Below are 22,762 nucleotides of genomic sequence, written 5' to 3' on the forward strand. Positions count from 1 at the left end.
AACATGATCACACACCCTCACTTTCCCTCGCTTTAGTAAGGGATTTCTGTTGTGTGTGTGTGTGTGTGGGGGGGGGGGGACTCCCCCTCTTCAATTATTTACAGGAAGCCCTCATGCATCTGTGACTTTCAGCGACAGGCTGAGCAAGCCCAGCAGAGCGGCACAGATCTCTTGTCTTTCTCCTCCCGATGACTCCGTTCTCTTCCTCTCATCCCTTTGTCGTCAACATGTTTTCCTTCCTCCTCTCCGTCTTATTTGGTCTTCCGTCTGAAACCTTTGTCCTCCTTCCTCTCTGGCTTCTTTTCTCTTTAGTCTTTTGTCCTTCGTCTGTATCTTTTTCCTCCTCTGAAAACAACCTTTTTCTCTGTCCTCAGATTGTCCGTGTCCTACTTCTTCGTCCCCTCCTTTTTTTTTGCCTTCCACCCAAGTCTTTCCTTTCTTCTCACCCCTCCTTCTTTCTTTCATGATTGGTCCTGGCCTCGCCTTTATTCCTCTCACCTCTCCCTTTCATTTCCCTCCTTTCATCTCCTCCCCTCCCCTCCCATTTTGAGTCCCCCCTCCCCTCTCTCCATCACCTCTCCGTTCCCCTCCTCCCCGGCTCCCGTCATCTCCACCCCAAAAAAAGAAATGAAGGGGAGGAAAGAGGGATGATGTTAGGGAGAAGAGACGTCAGTGAAAGAGTGTGAACTCTCTCTGAAGAGTCAGCATGGAAATAATTCATATTCCACTCAAGCAGATCCCCGCTCCTCCTCTACCTCACTTCCTCTCCACTTGCTCTTCACCACCTCCCTCACCCCTCTGTCTAATCACGTCTTCCATATTGTTCTGTATGTCCCTTTATAATAACACTAATTTAGCTCTTTTTTGGTTTAGTGTGCCGTTTTCATTCATAACTTGAAATTATTTGGTTTTCTTTTTCTTAATATTTTGCACTCAGGGAGAAAAAGCCTCTGGAGTTGCATTAAAACATGATTACTTAATGCACACTTGTCCATAATCTGACAAATATGTTTCATTGGCATCCATTAAAAGCAATTCATCTCTCTCTTTTGTCATCTCTCTCTCTGTGTCTAATGCACCTGCCTCCAACATTCTGTCGCACAAAACCTACAAGACGGGGTCTTTTATTTTGTCTTTTGACATGAGAAAAGCTTTTATTGTATCATGCATGCTTCGATTCTCCTTTAAATTTAAGCCTAAAATGTAAGTGACGTAATATTATAATTTAGAGCAGGATTTGTCTGTAACTGCTACTTCAGGTGATAAATGCATTTTGCCTCATTCTGCTCAGTGTGCCGTCCTTCAGACGGAGCACAGACTCAGGGAGTGTGATGGTCTGTTCACCGGCTAACTGAGGGGAACTAAAGTCACCCGACGGTTCTTTTGAGCGGCGTTATGAGATGAGCGTGTCATGTTTCAGTAGGGTTTAAAAAAAAATCACATACGTCATGGTTTTCTATGAGAGTAATCTGAATATTACACTATATATTGGATAAAACTATCTATTTCATGTCACCTTGGGCTGTGGGAACTTGTGAAGTACAATTTCTGACTATTATTCACTATCCTGACACTTTAGAAATCTAGTGATTAATTGATTGGCCTTCTTTGTTGTTTTTCTTTTGTAAAGCCTTATTTGTCCTTACTCCTGTGGATAAAGTAAAGTCTTATAAATGACCAGAGATTTGTCGAAGCAGGCTGATACGTCCATTTGTCTCCCACAAATAATTACCGCAGCTTAAAACCAAACACTCGGGACCTGGGTGAGTGACACATTATTTGCAATTAAGCCCCATCATTTTCCAGGAAGAAGCATTAAGCCCTCAGCAGGACCAAAAAAAAAGACCAATAAAAATGATGCATGGCCCAGACAGACAGACAGACAGACAGACAGACAGACAGACAGTAAAAATACTGAAACAAAATGTCTTGTGGACACTGTCCATCTGGGATTTCTCACCCTTGTGTGTCCATGCTGGTATGCTGCATGTGTGTGTGTGCGCGTGCTTACCGATGAGTAGAGGTGACCCTCTCCATTCATGGCGATGTAGAGGCCAGTCTTGACCGATTGGATGGCCACGACTCTCAGACCCACAGGAATTAAGTTAAACAGAGCTGAGGACAAGAACAGAAGAACTGAGTTTTAAGTGCCTTGCGTTCCTGTTTCTCTTTCTCGACATATGGCGCTCTGAGAACCTCAAATGTCAGCTGGTCTGTTGCTTGGTTAGCTCGGTTATTTCACGGGGAGGTGAAGAAGCAGCTCGGCCTCGAGGGGGCCACTAGCAGGGCTTTTAAAGTCAAGAGTTTTGCAGAGGACAAGTCTGCAGAACACTGCTTTAAATTAAAGAAAAAACCCAGTGATGATTTGTCTCCAGAGCTCTGGAATTTACAACTAAGGTATTCTGTGTTTTAAATTAAGTCGAGTCATGTAGAAATTGATGTGTTATTATAACACATCAATCGGAATGAAAATGAAAACAAGACAAATTCAAACGTAACCCTTGTGTTTTGTTGCCATTGACTTTATTTCCTCATCGCCAATTGTGTTTTATATTTTGACTGTCATCATTTGTCCATAACATTTTAATACCGGCCTACTCTTGTCCATGTTTTTCAAGGGCACCGTCGTGCTCTCGGCTGCACCGGGTCAGTGTTATTTGAAGAGCAGCAGTCGGTGACGCTCGAGGAACAGACAGCTGATCACACCCTCACAGCCTCGGGCAGATACTCCAAAGGACAATGCTGGTGTCACCGGTGTGTTTGTTCACTTCCTGCAAACCCGTACTGTCTTGTTTCGTTTCACATTTGTTCCACTTTCACGATATTAACCTTTGATATTAACCTTTTTAACCAATGGTTTACTTTTAGAAACCAAAACTGTTGTTTTACATGAATTCAGAATTAACATATATAATATATTTGCTAAATGTGTTGCTTTGTTAAATGCTGCAGCAGACGACGATGTCAAAATAAATCTGAGGAGTAAACTGAGGATGTTTTGTACTCAAATCTGATTTCATAAAAACACGTTTTTTGCCACATTTATGGTCTAACCTGGTTTGTGGGATGTTTTCATCAGTTATTGATGATCTACTTTTTTGGGGGGGTTGTGGCTTGCAGCCCGTGGCTCGAGTATAAAGATGTTAATTGTTTCATGTTGTGAGTTTGATGCCAGGAAAAGGTGGAACTGTTGCAATTTCGGTAAACTTAGTGCTGACAGTGTGGTGGGAATGCGTTGCTTTCATTTGTGCAGCTCTTGAAATATCTGCCTCCGCCCCGACACAATGGAGATGAACAGAATTTTGTTTGTGCCACTCCAAACATTTGCAGAGTTCATCTGCAGTGTGTCTTTTCTAAAAACACTTGATAATCCACTGTGAACAGCTTTTATTTTGAATATTCCTTCAATGGCCACATTAGGTTATACAACTAACCTATTCATGGGTTGAGGATGAGGTAGTCTAAAACCACTTGTCTCTTAATTAATCCTTTCATGGTGGAACATTGTTGAAGGTTGTGGCCCTCTCTGAAAGGATGATTCAATTAGATAAAAGGTGTTTGTTGGGATATGTTGAATCGAAGGCTACCGCTTATTTCATTGAGCCACTGCAAAGCTTAAAGACTCGCCAGCTCGCAAACTGTGGGCTGAAGCTGTTGATTTTAATAAATTTAAATCCAATCATAACGTGAGGGTCATACACACAGAGATATCATTGTGTAGTTGTAACAGAACAATGACCCGTGATGAAGGGCCGGGAAGATGGACGCGCCATTTGAGACCAACAGCAGCGCTGGTTCTCTCTAATCAAGGGCTGATTACACCTGGGGCGTCAGTCTGAGCCCTCATTAATCAAGGTTACATAGAAATGGTCTCTAACAACCGGCGTCAACACTTTTCTGAGTTGAGCGGAGGAAATTTGAGTGTGCGCAAGTTAGTACACCTGCAAGTAATCATCCTCCATAAATATCACTCTTTTCTAAACCGCCAGATTCATTAACATAAAGATATGCGCCCAGCTGATTGGAGATGCAACAACACTCCTTTTAAAATGCTGCAGGAAATGTCAGCGACGTCTCCCCTCGGCTGAACGCGGCTCAGCCAGAAAAAAACAACAACAACCCCGACAAACAAATTAAAAATGAAGCTTGGCAACGAGCTGCAGTGAATTCTGTTCGATCTACACGCCGAGCTGTGGCAGAAAGCCTAAAAAATGGTGATGGTAAAGACATCCGCCAAAAATTGAAAACAAACAGAGCAAACAAGCGGGACATTGCTGCAACACGCGGATGGAAGGGAGCAACCGGCTTGGCCAATGTTGCAGGAACACTTTGGACAAGCGATTGGCTTGATTACTGATTAGCGTTTGATTTTCTCTCAGCCCCGAGCACATCAGAATATAGCACTGGCCACATGAATCAATAAGCCATCCATCTGCAGCCGCTCCCCGAGGGCAGCGTCGGCTGCAGAGGTCCAATAAACTAGGATTCAAGAAGCGAAACCCTCTGAGCGGCCACTTGTCGCATGCAGTCGAACAGTTGGTGTGCTCTCTGAAAACACACGCACACACACTGCCTGCAGAACGCGCCGTAATGAAAACAGCGTCCCTGTCTTGAGGCTGTCTTTATGATTGCATATACGCCGACGTTCAATCATTGCCAACAACTGTCAGTCATTTAGATTGCACAGATTGTAGTCAGACAGTGTTTCTAATTCCCTTGTAAACAGAGGGACTTGACCCTGTTGAATTATCTCTATAATAACTACGATGCAATACATGTTTCTTCTGCTGGTCGCTCCTCTTCACAGCGAGACACAACAGTGTCTTTCGACCTTCCATCAAATCAGCTGACGACAAGTGACAGACATGTCATCTCTAAATAACTATTTGCACTTGAGAGAGACTGTCTGGCTTTTTCTTTTGCTGTGGTGAAATTCTGGTTTTGAGCAACGATATTCTTTTTCTCTTTAAGTCTTTCCTTTTCAGATACTTCATGCATTGTCAGTGTTTGCAAATGTATACCTTTGGCCAAATGTACTGTAATATATCGGCACACCTCATAGTGTATGGTATATATCTGTGTGTGTGTGTGTGTGTGTGTGTGTGTGTGTGTCCTCTTACAGGAGTTGGTGCTGTCGTCTTTGGTCCCGTCCATGCTTCCATCCTGGCCCATCTGGAGATAGAAGCCCTGCCTGCAGAACAACCTGGTCACTATGCCCTTCAGCTGTGGTTCTACACAACACACACACACACACACACACACACACACACAGACAGAGACACAGGGGGAAGAAGAGTTGAGAGGAGCCGATCTTCAAAATCAGGACAGCCCCGTGAATAATGAAAGAGCGAATGAAAAGAAAATGATGAGTTTTGTCAGCTTCCACAGAATGATTTATCTACAAATTCATCCCCATAAATCAATTTCTGCGCAAATCCTGCAGGGCACATTGGAGATACACTGCAGTTTGGCATTAAAGAAGAATGTGACCACATGCGACCTGATGCATTCTGGGGGATTTCCTGTGGAGACTAGTTGGGCACATCCAATCCATTACAGGATTCTTGGACTAATCCTTCCTTCGTGGTCATTGTTCCACTTGAATAACGCTGATGAATTATTCCTGAACCTTTGATGGCGTAGAGAAGCTTCATAATGGCTTTGCATCTCCTATATTCAGTTTACGATTTATCTACTGCTGGTGAGGATTCCCTTTATTAAAACTGAGATAACTGTGTGTTTCTCTCCACCTAAAGCACTTCATCTATAACGTGAATAATGTGTATAAAAGGCCAATAAATATAGTGTTTGTAAAATACTTATCTTTGCTACAACTCACTTGATTTTGATAAATCCACATTGAAGTGAAGATGCTTACATTGATACAGAAATAATATCTCGAAAACAACTAAATCACAGTTTGTTGTGATTGCCTCTCACAGTTTGTTTCGTGCTTTTCACTGTCAAATAAACAAAATGACTGATTTAGCAGAAAAAGACAAACTACAAGTAGCAGAGGGGAGGAGCTAAGGGACAAAGACTGACAGAGAGCGAGACAGACAGCAGGATAGAATGAGCAGAAACGTATGATCTGCATTAAGTGATGTAATAGTAGTGCAGATTTCTGTCATCATTACTCCTCACACACACTTACATGTGGCCACACCCTTTCTGCCTCTACCAGCGTCTTAAAGCAGGGGCGGGAATCCCCTTTGAAAATGTGTGTGTGTGTGTGTGTGTGAGAGTGAATGAGTAAAGGTGCATCCTAATGCACAGAGACAGAAAAAAAGCAAAGACTGACCCAGTTTATGAAGAGAGATTATGTGTGAGGGAGAGAGAGGGAGAGAGAGAGATATAGACAGGGGTGTTTTCCATCTTTGTGAAGGATCCATCTTGTGCAGCACAGGAGAAGAGGGGCTCTGAAGCTCGCTGCCAGCACTCGAAGTGACAAAACTCCCAGCTCACCACTCACTGTGGTGTGTGGTGAGCTGCAGCCGACGAGGCTCAGAAATCTCACTTGGATCAGAAAGACATGCTAGTGCACGGAGGTGCACGGCTAATGCAAATCAGAACATGAAAATATGAATTCAGATACGCTTGATTGATTTGATGCATTAATGTCTCTGTGCTCGTACTTGATAGTTGCAGTCCTGTGCACAGTCATTCCTAACATCCTTTATTCTTTATTCTTCCCTATGAATAACACACAGCACAGTCTGTACTTGTATGCATTAAGTAAGCATCGTTCCATCTGACAGGTGTGATATTTCTCGCTGCTTTATGGTTTAAAGTTTACCTGCCCAGCATCCGTCTGTCAGAGCGGAACTGAACTCAGTCGCATATCAATCTCTCTGAGCTTGAGACGAACGACAAGAAGAAACCGCTGGAAATGTAATTTATTGTCTCTTGTCTATTTTTAAAACATGTCATGCTCTATATATCTCATCTATGACGTGTTAATTCATGAAACATACTGTGAAATGTTACTGAATTACACTTGGAGGAGAGTTATAACCCTGTCTGATATATTACAGAATACCTTTTCCTGGCAGGCGCGGTGTGACTCAGCTGATGGGAATTTGCAAATCCACGCAATATACTTTTCCAACAAAGATTTGTAGAAAAAGATTATGTTTCTCACAGTAAGATATGAAGAGAAGAAAGTTTTGGTTATTATGATATCTAATCATCAATACAGTGGATCTTGGATCAACGTAGATTAACTCAATAATAACTACATATTTAATTTAAAATCCATAGAATTAAACTGAGAATAAATCAACAACCAACCACAGCTAACCAGAGGTTAAACCAATCCAGACTCTCTCACGCGTCACACTGTACTGATCAGGACAAACACTAGAACTGAGCCAACACATGAAAGGACGTATTCATCTCATGTGATATCATTCATCGTGGGATAGATTCTTGATCACATAGTCCGGCCCTATTACGAGTAAACGTAAAGACTCAAATGGTGTTATTGTTGGTTTTGGCACAACTCCCCGCTGTAACGGATGAAAGATCAATAACTGTCCCGCTGCATCCACTCACCCTCTATTTATGCGTCTACACATCCGCCTGACATCCAGGTGTCCCTCCACTCGTTCCCACTCTTCCCAGTAAACCTCCACATTCTGTCTGTTACTAGGGAAATTCCCCTTTTCGCGTTGCCCCGGCAACTGCCTCGTGATTCCAGACTGTTCCAGTGGAAGGGTATTCCCCCATCCACACACACACACACACACACACACACGCACGCACGCACGCACACACACACACAGCTACATTTTCACCATGATGTGATCTGATTCAATCAGTCAGCCCGTCGGGCGGCCACGCTGATTTGACATATTGTGTGTTGATTCGCTCCAGTCTGAGTCTAACTACAGTGTTTGACACGGTATGAAATACCAACATGGGCGTCTCATACAAGCGATGCATTGAAGACTCCCTCTCTCTCTCTCTCTCTCTCTCTTTTTCCCCCCCCCCATCTCGAGTGAAAAATTCTCGAGCGGCAAGTGAATGCAACCCTTTCATCCTCATTTACATGAGAGCGTTGAGTAATTAGAGAAACACTTGGGGTGCTGAAAAGAGTGGGTTCCTTGTTAAAATACAGACGCTGTTGGACCGTTCACATCGGCCTCAGCTACAGTAAATGTGCCACATGTCGTCATCATCATCGAGGCCTTTTTAGCCTCGACAGGAATACGATCCAGAGGGAAACACTGATGTCAACTATCGATGATCCATACCTGCTTATTATAATACATTATGCAAACTGAGGTGACAGTGTTAACCACAGGGCTACATATTGAGCGATGCGTTTTATTAAGTCAAAGTTGGACTAGCCCAACTGGCTCCTCCAGCGTCCTCTCGCCGTACTGAACTCCTCATCTCAGCAGCGGATCCTTATTTTGGCATGTCCATAATCTCATCCTCTCGGTCACTACGCAGAGCTCGCGGCCACGGCTGAGGGCCGGACACGACATCAACACAAAATTCAAGCGCTTTGTGGTTCAACACCGCAACGTTCCCAGAGCCGAAACATTCACATTGTGGTTTCGGGAGTAAAAATGCGTGAAAGCTTGTGCACCTTTCAAGGGCATCTGTGGCAAACTGGTCTCAGGTAAGCAGCCAGGAACACGTAACATTTGAAGACAACAAATATCAGGACCTATATCTACTGTGCACAATGAATGACATGAGTATTTAACTAACTGACAAGACAAAAAAAATATCATCTCAGGCTGCTAGAAGTTGTGATTTTATAGGCTAAACAATTCATCAAAAATAATTGTTGGTGTGTTAATCGATAATGAAATGAATCATTTATTGCATCCCTGCAGACACACACACTCCTCACTTTAACTGCCTTCTCTTGTTTCCTCTTTCCTATGAACGCCACACCTTCTATTCATTGAGTAAACACCGTTCCATCTGACAGCGGGGATATTTCTCGCTGCTTTATGGTTCAGAGTTTAGCTGCCCAGCATCCGTCTGTCAGAGCAGAACAGAAATGAGCACACACGGACAGAAATCAGTCAAACATCAATCTCTCCGAGCTTGTTTGTGAGACGAGCGACAAGAAATAATGTAATTTATCGTCCCTTATCCTTTTCCAGAACTCGTCATGTCACTTCTAAGTGTTCATTTATAAGACAAAGTAATAAATGTTGCTGAATTAGACCTGGGAGGCACAGAGCAGAGTGTACCTTCCAGCCCGGCTTTGCATTTATGCATCTGTCTTTCTGTTGGCTTATAACCCGTCTGATGTGGATATATTACAGCTGCATTTCGGAGACGGCATGTAATACTAGATTACCTTTCTTGGCTGGTTGTGTGACTCAGCCGATGGGAATTTCTAAGGCCACATGATTTATGCTTTCGATTGAAGCTACCGAAAGCCAATATTTTGTTTGCAGTGGATTATCTTTTAATTTGGCGGGGAACTCCTGTCCATCATTACCATCAGCTTTAGGTGAGGTATAGCAGCTCTTAAAGACTGATTTCACTGCAGGATGTAAATACTGTCTTCCCACACCAGCACCGTGAACTACCCACTCAGACGTCTAATTATTAAGAGTAACACACTGAGAAGAGCCTCCATCATATCACAATTGGACTGATATCACATTTGAATAAAAAGCCAATTTTGGCTCCATGACGTCTAACTCTAGCCGATACAAGCACGCAAGTTACAGATAATTTTGTCTCTCCTTCACAAAACCTCTGGAAGACAGAAGGGGATGTTGGCATATCTCTCTCACACACACACACACAAACACACACAGATTGTGGACGTTGCCAAGCTTTCACCAGCAGCTCTCACAGCTGGGAACACAGAGGAGGGAGTGACGGAAGAAGGGGAAAAGGAGGGAGGGAGGACGGAAAAAGAGGGAGGAAGCTGGAAGGTAGGAGGAAAAGATCTGAGGTATGTGGGGATGATTGAGTGGAGAGGAGGAAGAAAGAAGGTAAGGGAGAAAGGTGACAAAGGAGGGGAGAAGAGAAAGGAGGAGGAAAATAGAGGGACTGAAGCAAAGATATGAAAAGAGGGGGAGAACAAAAGGGGAAAAAAGCACAAAATGAAGCTGGAAGAGGGGAGGAAATGATCTAAGGTAGGGAGAGAAGGGTGACAAAAAGGGAAATAAGGAAGAGAAGGGGGGTAAAAGCAGAGGAACTGAAGGTGATGCATGAGGAAAAGAGGATGTAAAAGAGAAAGGATGAGAGGAGAGGAAAGGAGGCTGTTGTCTATTCTTCCGAAAAAGGGAACAAGGCTGTAAGGAGGGATGAAAAGATCTAAGGAGGGAGGATCGAATGATATAAGAAGGGCGGAAGAAGGGTCAAAGGGAGGTTATGGGGTGGGGGGGCAGAAGAAGGTGGAGGAGAAACAAGGGATGACAAAAAGGGAAAAAAGGGCAAAATGCAGTGGAACTAAGGACTTGTAAATGGAGACGGTAGGAGGGAGAGAGGAGAGGAAGCCGTTTGTCTGTTCCTCCTGTAGGGAACAAGGGAGGAAAATAAGGAAGAAGGGAATGAGAAGATCTAAGGTAGGAAGAAAGGTGACAAAAAAGGAAAGAGAAGGGAGGAAAAACAGAGAGAGGTTGTTGTTGAAGGGAAGGACAATAAGGAAAGTGGCAAAAAGGAAGAGAAAGATTCAGAGTAACTGAAGTGAGAAAAAGAAAAATTGAGTAATTTGGCTCTCAGATCCCAAATACTCCCGTCACTCACCAGACCAAACTGGTGAAAACCAATTCCTATCAACATGACTCCTCACGGTCACCTCTCCTCTATCTCCTCCTCAGGCTCCCCTCATCTCATTTCCTGCCTCCTTCTCTCCTCCCTTCATCCACCCCTCCGTACAGCGGCACCTGCTGCCTTCTCACACAATCAATTGATTACAACAGCATTTATCGCCTCTGCTATTGAACGCTCCTCTCGCTAATCTGCAATCTAATCAATTCTCTGTGCATTGACGGCGAGATCCGTCCCAAATTTGGAGTTGGACGCGACCTCTGAATGGTGGAAATGTTGACTTTTCAACCTCAAAACACGTTTCCGCTTTTTCAATCAGATAGAAAAATCTGAGCACGGTGTGATTTCAAAATAAGAGAGAGGCCTTAGTTTTGTTCTTGTCATTGCCTTTAAATCAGGACGTTCTGCTACTGTTGGTGGTGACAGGGCTTCTGAATTATGAGCTGAAAATGAGAGAGCGAGGTAGAGATGCACAGAGACAGACTGAGAGAGAGAGAGAGACTAGACAGACTAATCTGTGGCTTCAATAATGGATGTACCTGGAAACTACTGAACCATAGGGCACTACAAGACATGACAGTGTGCGCGCGTGTGCGCGCGCGTGTGTCACCACGGAGCAGAGAGAGGAAAAAAGAAGGAAGGGCGAGTCTGTCAGTCTTTTTGTGCATGATATTGGGGTGTGTGTGCGCGTGTAGGAGCGCGCGCGAGTGTGCGCCAGGCAGGTCGTGCGTGTGCGAATGTGGCCGTGTACGAGTGCGACCGCGCGTAAAAGTGCGTGCGTTTCTGCATGTGCGTGGAAGCGCGCACCTGCATATCAATACATTGGCGTGCGTGCGATTGTCTGTGTGCATGTGCATGCACGTGCGCGTGTGTGTCGTCCCCCCCCCGCCCGCCCGCACACCTTGTCTCCGTAGCCTCCTCTTCTTCAGGCCAAATATCCGGACTTTGGAGAAGATGTCGACCAGGTTCCCGTTGCACAGCCCCTGCTTCTTACCGGGGCTCTTCCGCCGCCGGTGAGGGGTCGGTCGGTGGACATGTTGCTCTCTCGCCTGTCGCTTCTGCCGGATCAAACCGCTGGCGATGGCCGCTGCCATGTCTCCGCCGAAACAAAAACCGCCCCGTCTCCGTCCGTGTCTCCAGTCTCCTCAGTTGTGTCCACGGAGCGGAGCACAGACGCAAACCTCCGGTCTCCGCTTTACCGGCTATAACGGCCCCATGCTTCAGCCACAACGCGGTAAAGTCCAAAATGAGCACGCCACTGCACGTTACAGCATATTTTCTGTCATCATTATTCCCCGGGCCGTTGATTTCTTGAAACCTACAGCGGTTTACCTGTCCGTCACGTTCCACCGGTCTGTCTGTCAGTCAGATAACAGCAGCTGTCACTGAACGGCTCCTCCAACCGATTTTACCGGACCCCGTTTGTCCGTTTCTGTCCCCATGGTCAACGGGCGAGACAGACAAAAAAAACAGGAGAAAAATGAGGACAATGCCTCAGAAAGCGATTCTCGCCTCTCCTCCGAAAACGTCCGTTTGTATTTCACTGACAGGAGCGCGAGGCGCGCGTGCAGCCGCGAGCTGCTCCAGCTGCGTGGAACTAGCGAGAGTTACCCAGAGCATCACCGGAAAGAGGGCGGGTTGGCTTTCAAAGTGCAGGCTGGACAGCATCTGTGTTGGTCAAATAGATCTTATAGGCTGCATCAGTGAGTCACTTCACAGACACAATACAACCTTTTATACCTTTAGACCATTTACTGTGTTCACTTCCACAGCCTTCATTTCTTCTTTTATCGTCTGTCTTTTTGCTACTTGCTGCTGCCATCAAGTGGTCGATTTTCATCTAATCTACATTTTTATTTTTATTTTATTAGAAACACAACTGACACATCACAGCTGCTTGTATAGGCCTTTTATATATGATAATATCATAATATCATTAACTGCTAAAAGCCCCCTGCAGCATCACTGTTTCATCTTGTGCTAATTAAAGACCATAGAGTGTAATGATTTAGTCCTCTTTCACAATGTGCCTATACTTTTATTTAACATTACGTTTAATTCCCTGTTATATGCTTTTTGAGTCTACAGGGAGCAGTGGAACATTTGTAAAGATCGCAGTATCAATCGTATTTTATTGTTATTTTGAAAGTAAATGACCGGATGTCTCTTTGATTGTCGTTCTGGGTAAACTGACTTTGGACAGCGCGAGCGCTCTCTGGAACCACAGTCGCTGGAGCCACGCGCCGAGCGAGCAGTCACACACGCGCTGCCGAAAACAACCTGTCATCCTCCTAACTGGCCGGTTTAAAAGGTGTGTTATTGTTACCTATGGACGGAGCTGCATATGTTTTATTCACTAGACTGTGTCATTGTATGCACAACCAAAGTATGCCATATTGTTCTTTTAAGTAATACTCTGATTGAAGTTTTGCATTCGTTTCCTTACAAGAGTGCAGTGGAAAGCATTGCAGAATGTAGGTCAGCCATCTCTCCAGAATAAAGAGCTGGGCTGGGACCCAGCTGGACACAAAGAACGCTGAAATGAAATGGTCCTTTCTTCTGAAGGAACTCGTATCAAAGAAAATCCCCAAAACATTTTCCATCATGAATAACGGAGAGTAGTACCCCCCCCCATCACATGCATCCCATTCATTTATCACATTCAAGTGGCCAAAAGGCTGAACCGTTTCCATCATTGTCAGTTCCATATGACAACGATGCATATCTGATATCTCATTGTCTACCAGGATGATTGTCATCAGTGTGCTGATAGAAATCATTTTCCCATTTGGACAAAGTCTTTCAATCCCAATATAGATTGTACAGCGACAGTGATAGTGATGTGTAAGTGCGTTCATCTGGGTGATTACAGATAAAGACTGAAGTGAGGATACATTCAAGGAGGCTTAAAAAAGTAATTATATCACAATAAAATGAATAGATTAGTGCTCCTAGATTGTAGCATCTATTTACTGTATTTTATTAGTGTTTCTAAACTCTGAATGATGACAGTCCAATTCATTTTCAAGTATTTTTGACAATGTGTGGATCCAAGAAGGACTTAAGTGCAGCGGGTGAAGCCTGATTAAAAAATAATCGGATGTCGCTTTGAGGCTTCAGGATGTCAGAAGCGAGTCAGAACACGAACAACAAATATATTTCAGCACCATGGACAGCGAACAGCCTCTTTCAGACAGTCTCTCTGCCTCTGTATCTGTTAGTGTGTGTGTGTGTGTGTGTGCTATTCTCATACACACACACACACACACACACACACACACACACACACACACACACACACACACACACACACACACACACCAGTTTTCTTCAACACATCACAGGAATATATATGTAGGGGTTCCTCATGTCCACTAGGTGGCACCAGAGTGTGTGAAAGAACATCAGCCCAACACCAGGAGCTCACTGAGAGCCGTAAGGTATATTTGTGTCTTTATTACGCAAACAAAAAAAAATGTTTTAAAAGCAAATTTTTCGCACTGCAATCAAAAATCAAGTTTCTAAGTGAAAATATATAAACTGAGAATAATTTATTTGTTAGTTTTGCTTATGAAACTAGAATTTTTGGTTAAAAAAATAAAATCTTTGGTTAAAAACAAAAGTTGTCTGACTTGTCTCTCGGTATCTGCATCATCTAAACAGTAGGGGCTAAATGTCAACACAGCAACCCTCCATGTCGTTCTTAAAAAGAGACTCCACGACACTAACAACATGAGAACAAAATGAAGTGCTGCTATATTTAAAATAATTTTGACAAAACAGAGCAGTCAACTTACCTCCATGTCACCGTAACCTCCCGTCTGTGTTTCGATGATGCAGATACCGAGACAAGTCAAACCGACCAATAGAAACTCCTGGTACATTCAGCAGCGTATGCCCCGCCCACTACACCCAACTCAGCTTTTGGTTTCAAAACCAAAGCTTTTCGTTTTGAAACAAAGCTTTTTTTTCCAACCAAAGATATATTTTTTTTCAACCAAAGATTGTTTTGTTTTTAACCAAAGATTTTATTTTTCTAACCAAAAATTCTAGTTTCATAAGCAAAACTAACAAATAAATTATTCTCAGTTTATATATTTTCACTTACAAACTTGATTTTTGGTTGCAGTGCGAGAAATTTGCTTTTAAAACATTTTTTTTTTGTTTGCGTAATAAAGACACAAATATACCTTCATAAACGTCAATAACTCAGCGGTAGTTCACTGTGTGTGGTACATAATGATCAGTGTGGGACTCCTGCACAAGACAAACGGGTGAATGACTTAAAAACTGGCTCATGTAGGCCTAAATGTTCAAATAACCAACTGGAACTATGTCAGTACAGTTATATAATTGTTATCATGGGACGCTTTGCTTTACTTGGTCCTGTTATGGTCTATTTTCATAGACTGATATAGACGCAGGAACAGCAGCAGTCTGTCCCCCTGGATCTTCATCTTTTGTCCCATTTCAGCAGGTAAACCCAGACTCTTCGACAGGATCTCCTGCTTCTGTCTCTGATGTTGCTGACACACTAAGATTTAGACACAGAAGGAACCCCTGCTTCGCCCTCGCTCGTCCCTCTCCCAGCCGGCAGGGAAAAAAGGGAACAAAAAAGACGTGTGTGTGTGTGAGGACTGGATGTGTATGCCGGTTTTTCCAGGTCAGTCCAAGTGAAGGAGTTATGAATAAATCAAAGCTTCATTTACATTAAAATTCATCTCCTCTGCTGCTTTTTATAGCATCAGAGGAAGGCGTGACACAGCTCTTAAACTTCAAAAGAAAAATCTTCGCCCCCCTCCCCCCCTCAACTCTAACTCGTCCTCAAATCTCTCTGCTTCATTGAACACGGTTTGCAAGAGAACACACACACACACACACACACACACACACACACACACAAATCAAGCAAGCAAGCAAACTGAACTATGCAATAAAGGGCATACATATGATAGAAAAAGCTTTTCCTGCATGTCTATGTGTCTAAACACTTATCCTCTAAGTCTGCACAGAGGCAGCAGCGTCCTCTACGGGCAATAAAAGAAAACAGCACTCTCCACTCATCCACCTCTTCTTTCTCCTCCTTCTCTTTTACACCTCTGCAGCTTTACAGCCGGTCCTTGAATGCATCTTGATTTCAAGAATACACTCACTTTGTGCTTTGACACTGCTCCGTTACTTTTCCATCTTCAAGATGCATTCATGACCACTCAGGACGGACAGATCACTATCACAGGAAACTATATTTTCATTCATCTATTGAGTTTAATAGAGATGTTATAGTGGCTAGTTTGTCATGTGATTTACTGGTAATTTGTGACAGTTACATTAACAAATAAGTCTTAAAATGGTACTGCTCTTCTGGGGGCCTCTGCTGGATCTTACAGTTATGTTAAAATCTTTTCGTCATGCGAGCATGAAAAAAAGGAGCACCTGGTGTGACATCCAGCCAGAAATGCAGCGTGAAAGTCAAGATGATCAACCATTCATTTAAATGAAAGATTCACGTGATGAGTTTGGTCGTACTGTGTTTATGGCCCACGAGAATGAATTCAGCTTCATTTATACTATCCATTTTATCAGTAAGTGCTGGGCTCATCAGCGTCTCTGTAGGTGGCGCTCTTTGTTTGATCATGGTGACGACGGCTGCTCCTCTGCTGCTCTGAACAAACAGAGTGCGCAACAGGTGAACATCACATTTAGCTGTATACGTACAGCAGAGAAAAATAAGAGGTGAAAAAGAGGTGAGGATGGAGAGAGAGACAGACAGGGAGCAACGTGAGAGAGAGACAGACAGACAGGGAGTGACGGGAGGATGGAGAGAGAGACAGACAGGGAGCAATGTGAGAGAGAGACAGACAGACAGGGAACGACGGGAGGATGGAGAGAGAGACAGACAGGGAGTGACGGGAGGATGGAGAGAGAGACAGACACGGAGCAACGTGAGAGAGAGACAGACAGACAGGGAACGACGGGAGGATGGAGAGAGACAGACAGGGAGCAATGTGAGAGAGAGACAGACAGACAGGGAGCGACGGGAGGATGGAGAGAGAGACAGACAGACAGGGAATGACGGGAGGATGGAGAGAGAGACAGACAGGGAGCAACGTGAGAGAGAGACAGACAGACAGGGAACGACGGGAGGATGGAGAGAGACAGACAGGGAGCAATGTGAGAGAGAGACAGACAGACAGGGAATGATGGGAGGATGGAGAGAGAGACAGACAGGGAATGATRGGAGGATGGAGAGAGAGACAGACAGGGAGCGACGGGAGGATGGAGAGAGAGACAGACAGGGAGATAACAGATGTGGGTGGGTGTTCCCCAGACAGGAGTGTGAGGATAGCCACTCTCAACTGAGCAGGATGAGTCATAATTCACGCTCAGACACCCGCCCACACACACACACACACACACACACACACACAGAGAGCCGCAGACACGGGGAAGTCCACTGTTTCCAAGGTAACGAGTGATTAGTGACGCAGGTGGATCTCCGAACGAAGAGAGAGGAAACACCTGATGAATGCAGGGGACAACACGCACACACACACACACATCTGGCATCAGTTGCAGTTATCGTACTGCGTCTCTGACTTTATGCTTTGTCTTTGGGTTGGTCTCTCTCTCACACACCTTAACTTCTTTCCTTGTTTCCTCTGTCCTTCTCTTCTCTCATCTCCTCTACTTGTTTCCTCTCGTCTCATCCCATCCCCTTTCCTTGTCCAGTCTTTCCTGTTTCATCTCCCTTCCTCTCCTCTACTTCCAGTGTTTCCTCTCCTCTCTCCTTCTCCTCACTTCTACTTGTTTCCTCTCATATCATATCCTCATCTACTCTCTCATCCCCTTTCCTTGACTACTCTCCTTTCTGCTTCATCTCCTTTCCTCTCCTCCACTATCCGTCTCTTCTCATCTCTCCTTCTCTTCCCTCATCTCCTCTACTTGTTTTCACTCATCTCATCTCCGTACCTTGTCTCTTCCCCTCACCTCCTCTCATCCCCTTCACTCGTCTCCTCCCCTCTATCATCCTCTTTCCTTCTCTACTATCCTCTCTGTTTCATCTCACTTCCTCTCCTTTCCTCGTCTCCTCCCCTCTCATCTACTTTCCTTGTCTTCTATCATCTCTTAGGTTCATCTTATTTCCTTTCCTTTCATCTCATCTCCTCATTTTTGCTCTCATATCCTCCTCTAATTCCCTTGTAACTCTCCTCTCCTCTCCTCTTGTCTAATCTCCTTTCCTTTTCTCCTCTCCTTGTCTATCTTTGTAACATCTCCAGATCAGGGGGAGGAGAGAGGGAATGAGCTACTGAATTATTCATTCAGCCAACTCTCTCTCTCTCTCTCTTCCCCTTACATCTGTCTGCTTCCTCTAGTGTCTTGAATCCCCTCGTTCTCTCTCTTTTATACCTTTTTCTCTCTAATTCTTTACGAGTTATGTATTCAGAGCCACTACATGAGTTAGCTGCTGTTTAGTCAAACTAGAGGTCGATCCAAGTAGATTACACAACATTGTACCGTGGTTTATCTCCTTTTCATTTAGAACTAAACAATATCAGCAGCCCCACATGGCTCTACACCCCGAGGTGAAGTACTTCAGCCTCTCCACAACAGCACCATGTCAATAACAGATTCATGGACCATGGCCCTCTAAACACCTCACATATTATGTTGATCTCTGTTTAAAAGCTTCAGGGACATTTCACAGGAATACCAACAGGGAGTGGCGTTTTAATCTCTCTGCTGCTGTTGGTGCTTTGAAGTGTGAAGGATTGAACAGTGAAAGTCAATTTGTGTTGGTCATGCCTTTTCTCCAGAGTGACCAACTGTAAAAAAAAAAAAAAAAAGACTGTCGACACTGGATGTCTACGGTAAGCATCCTTACCGCTATTTTAAAAGCAGCGTGTTGTTTTGAGGCATTTCCCTCCATTTTGGGGATTTTCACAGAGAGGTCAGAGGTCACGAGCAGGACCCCCAGGAAGAGGAGGCTCAACTCATCAGTGACAATTTTCCACGCAGAAAAATGATAACAGTTGAAGATGGAGGACTTCTGCGTCAGAGCGGTTACATAATCGCTCTGGATCTTTCCCCAAAAAAAGTCAGAACTACAGAGGAAGATGGGAGATGGGGGGGGGGAGATAACTACAGAGACTGAAGGAAGAAATCCTTCAAGCAACGGTTTCGTTTAGGGAGGTGCTGAAAGTCAAAGCCTGGTGGAGATGGATTAAAAACATGTTTATATGATGTGAAAATGTAATGTAGGACACCATCTACATCTGTTCAACTACTGCAGTTAGGTTTCCTTCTGTGGTTTTAGAAATGTTGCACAACCTGTTTTTCAGAATTTCAGAGGAAGACAAGTTATTCTTAATTTGCAATAACCTTTTATGTACTTATATACCTAAAGAATATTAAATTATCAATCTTTGCTCACTATATATTAGCCTTTCTTACTCTCAAGTGTGCATAAATAAAAACAATTTAAAATACAAAATTGTGAAATTACCGGTTATCGTATTGGTATCAGCCATGAGACGCAGGTATCGGCGGGGAAAACATGCAAATCATGCATCCCTAGTCCCATTACCTCTCAGGTCATTGTGTTTCAGTTTTGAGTATTTAATGAAAAGTCATGTAAAGTTTAAGGTTTGAGAATCTGTACATAAAGGGTTAAACATCAATTTACAGAATCTAAAAGATAACTTTAAGGAAAGTTAACAAATTCAAACAACACAAGAAAAAAAAAAAAGAAGGGGGATTACTCAAAGTCGTGTATGAGAAGCTCATGTCATGTCCTGCTGTCTCAGTCTCTCTTTAAATAGATCGTGCCGTGATGCCACTTCATCTCCTCTCTATTATCCAAACACATCACGGCTGAACAGCCGACTTCTCTGAAGCTCTGCAGCCTTCACCTGTATTCAGTTACTCCTCAGAGAGTGGCTGCCATCACCGCGTGTCTATCAGTGACACTCTTTCATTCTCTTTGAATAAAAAGAAGAGTTTGATTCTGACCGGCCACTGCTGTGGTTAAGGTTAGGCATAAAACTTATGTATATTTCATTACAGTTATGAAATGATCATGATTCAACAGGATATCAACAGTATGATCACTTAAGTACAGTATCTTGCTGGAGATGAAGACCATTGTCAGAGAGCTATAATCAATACAAATGAATTGACTGTCTCTCCCGTGAGTGTGTTGCAGTGATCTGAGCCAGAAAGCACTTAGAATTAAATGGTTTTCCCCGACAGCTGCACTCATTCAATCTCAGCAAAACCACGACTCCCAGCTCACTGCTCCTCCGTCTACAGCGCTGTGTTCAGTGTGCCGGCCCTGTGATGAGTCATGACTGTAGTGAGTCAGGCTCTCTTATTAGACACTTATTTGATTGTGTTGGCAACACTTTGGCGTCACCTAAAAAAGGCTGCACACTTTGTGTTGTTGAGCTAGTTACAAGCTGAAAAACAGTGAGAATATGTCGACTATCTGAGTGCCTTCAAAAGCTGCTGCATGGCTGACTGACAAGGACACGCAATTAGTTTTGAATAACAGGAACGCAGAGCGGAGGTAGATAATGTGACAAGAGATAAAACTTTGTTAAGCGCTCAAGGCTCGACAAAGCAGAATGTGTTCAGTGGCGCACACGCTGAGGGAGAACTTATCTTTCTCTGAGTAAAATAATGCCTGATTTCAGCTATTTTGTTGTGGAAAAAAAAGGTGTTGTTCCTCACACCACTCTGTCAGGAAAGGTTCACAGTTGGTGTTGGATAGAGGAGGAGGATAACCGACGAGGTGGTGGATTTTTAGAAAAGGATCTTTGTATTGTTGTGGTCAGTCGTGACTTCTGGCTCTGCTGGCTAAAAACAAAGAAACTCAAAAGGCTAACGAATCCCGTGATCAACAATTAAAACTACACTCTGATGTGAGACAGCAGCTCTGTCCCTTTTCCCTCTTTCTTTAGGTTAGATAAATAACAGATCGACATGACAATACGCAGCGTATAAAGGCACGATTGTTAAAATAACTGCTCTCGGTGGTGAAAACACATTTCTGAGACCTCTGACTAATCTGTTTTCCCCACATTGCTGCCTTAAAGGCACCTTGTACACAGAATGTGCATATAATCCCTCTCAGTGACGATGTCAACGCTTCAGCAGCAACGGTAGATTTTGAGGATCCCATTCAGCCCACGAGGCCTCTAATCCAACTCGTGCCACAATACAGATCAAAGAGCAGCGCTTCTCACAGGTACAAGAGGAGATGGAATACAGACATAAGTACAGCCCGGCTTTGAACACACCGATTCTATCACCAGTTCACGGCTGCGTCTGGGGTCTGAGCGAGAGAGAGAGCAGGCTAATGGGTTTAAGATGACAGAGTGTTAGCGTAACAAGTCTTTTAAAATTAGGCAAAAAAGGCATGAAATTGCTCCCAATCTTCTCTTTTCACAAGAGCGAGTTTATCAGAGAGTATTAATTACTGGCGCTGACCATCAAAACACAATATAAAAAGCATTTTTATCACATGTGAAGCCTTCTCATTCTGCCTCGTCTAATTGCTCCAAGTCAGCTTCAACGAATTGACTTTTTACTGCCATCTTAGAAAAGTTATTATTGGCTGAGAGGCGAGTGAAAAAGCAAAGAAAGTTGAGGATTCAGTGGATTAAAACTACCGTTTTATAACTGACTGGTACATACGTACATGGAACAGGCAGTTGGGAACGAAGAGGAGACAGGATGGACCAAAAACAATGTCACACAGAGTCCTGACTTATATTCTTATTATCCGTCCAAATTCATCAGCTGTGTAAGAGCTGAGTTGAGTTCAGGGACACTAAAATCCCTGGAAGTACCCTCAATTTAAGCAAACCTTTGACAAGTGAGTTTAAATCGTGATAAATCCCTAAATGAGTCAATATACAACCACGGTTTATACATACAACTGTATATTTGGGTGACTGCCATTGCTAGAAAGTCGTCATGTATCGTCTTGTTTCTTTTAGAGGTAAAGCATATCTGTGATTGTCCTGCTCTCTCAGGACAGATGCACACAGCTGTTGCCAGTGAAGAGTCTCTTACCTGTATCAGCTTTGCCCAAAGCAGCCTTTAGTCTCTTCTCTGCTACCTTCAGTATAAACTCATAGTCCATGACTAACACACACACACACACACACACACACACACACACACACCTGTTGACACCAGCCAGTCGGACTCCAGTGGAAACTCACTTCTTAAATCTCCTGGAGTCCCCCAACGCGGCCTCAGATGAAGACACACACATCGGCGACACACACACATAGTGAGCGGGACAGATATGGCCATTATGTCACGCAGGGCTGTCATCAAGCAAAAGGTTAAAGCAGACAAGGGGAGACTAAAAGTCAGCTCAAGTGTGTGTGAGGGAGAGCTGGAGCGAAGGAAAGAAGTGGAGGACAGAGATAAAGAGTCGAGGTGCTAAGAAAAAGCTACAGAGTGGGAACTCATCATCAGTAATGTAGCGATCACAAGTAACTGAGTTTTGACTTTTTTTACTTTGTTAATTGTGATTTATATATATATATATATATATTCAGTGACATATTATGTACACAAAAAGAAAAAGAAAAACAGAATGGAACAAAGTGATTATAAAAAAGAAAACATACATAAAATAATAAGAAAAAGACAAGATAAAAAGAGTAATAGTTGTAAGAGTAATTAGGAATCTAAACTTGCAGGGCAGAGAGAGTTTGATTAAGTCAGCATTCTCCTTTTTAGCAGCCAATTAAACACATTTAATGCAGCGAGTCAGAGACAGACTGAGCTGTTGTCACATGTTTCTCTGCTTCTTATCATTCAGTCTGCGAAAACACTTCTTAGTGGAGCCTTTGATGCCCTGCTGCTTTTTATAAGTACACTTGGAGAAATAACACTCAGCACTCACTCTCTCTTGACAGAAACCTGGAGCGAGAACGGTCCAAACACACACACACACACACACACACACACACACACACACACACACACA

General features: G+C 43.6%; 1 protein-coding gene across 3 annotated transcripts in view; it reads right to left on the bottom strand.

Moving 5' to 3' along the window:
• Positions 1 to 22,762, bottom strand: part of LOC116386011 (fibroblast growth factor 14-like) — a 40,372-nt gene that overhangs the window by 13,138 nt on the left and 4,472 nt on the right. Inside the window, exons 1-3 of one of the 3 annotated variants that reach the window (XM_031851937.1) lie at positions 21,832 to 22,039; positions 5,121 to 5,231; positions 2,012 to 2,115 (exon numbers count right to left, since the gene is read on the bottom strand). In XM_031851937.1, coding sequence (XP_031707797.1) covers positions 2,012 to 2,115; positions 5,121 to 5,231; positions 21,832 to 21,901 — 285 coding nt within the window. In that variant the 5' untranslated portion in view covers positions 21,902 to 22,039. Of the gene's footprint in view, positions 1 to 2,011; positions 2,116 to 5,120; positions 5,232 to 11,656; positions 13,915 to 21,831; positions 22,040 to 22,762 lie in introns of those variants that run through there. The other 2 variants (XM_031851936.1, XM_031851935.1) reach the window with 2 other exon arrangements.

Source organism: Anarrhichthys ocellatus, unplaced genomic scaffold, assembly GCF_004355925.1.
Source record: "Anarrhichthys ocellatus isolate YVR2014 unplaced genomic scaffold, GSC_Weel_1.0 scaffold12, whole genome shotgun sequence".
NCBI lineage: Eukaryota > Metazoa > Chordata > Actinopteri > Perciformes > Anarhichadidae > Anarrhichthys > Anarrhichthys ocellatus.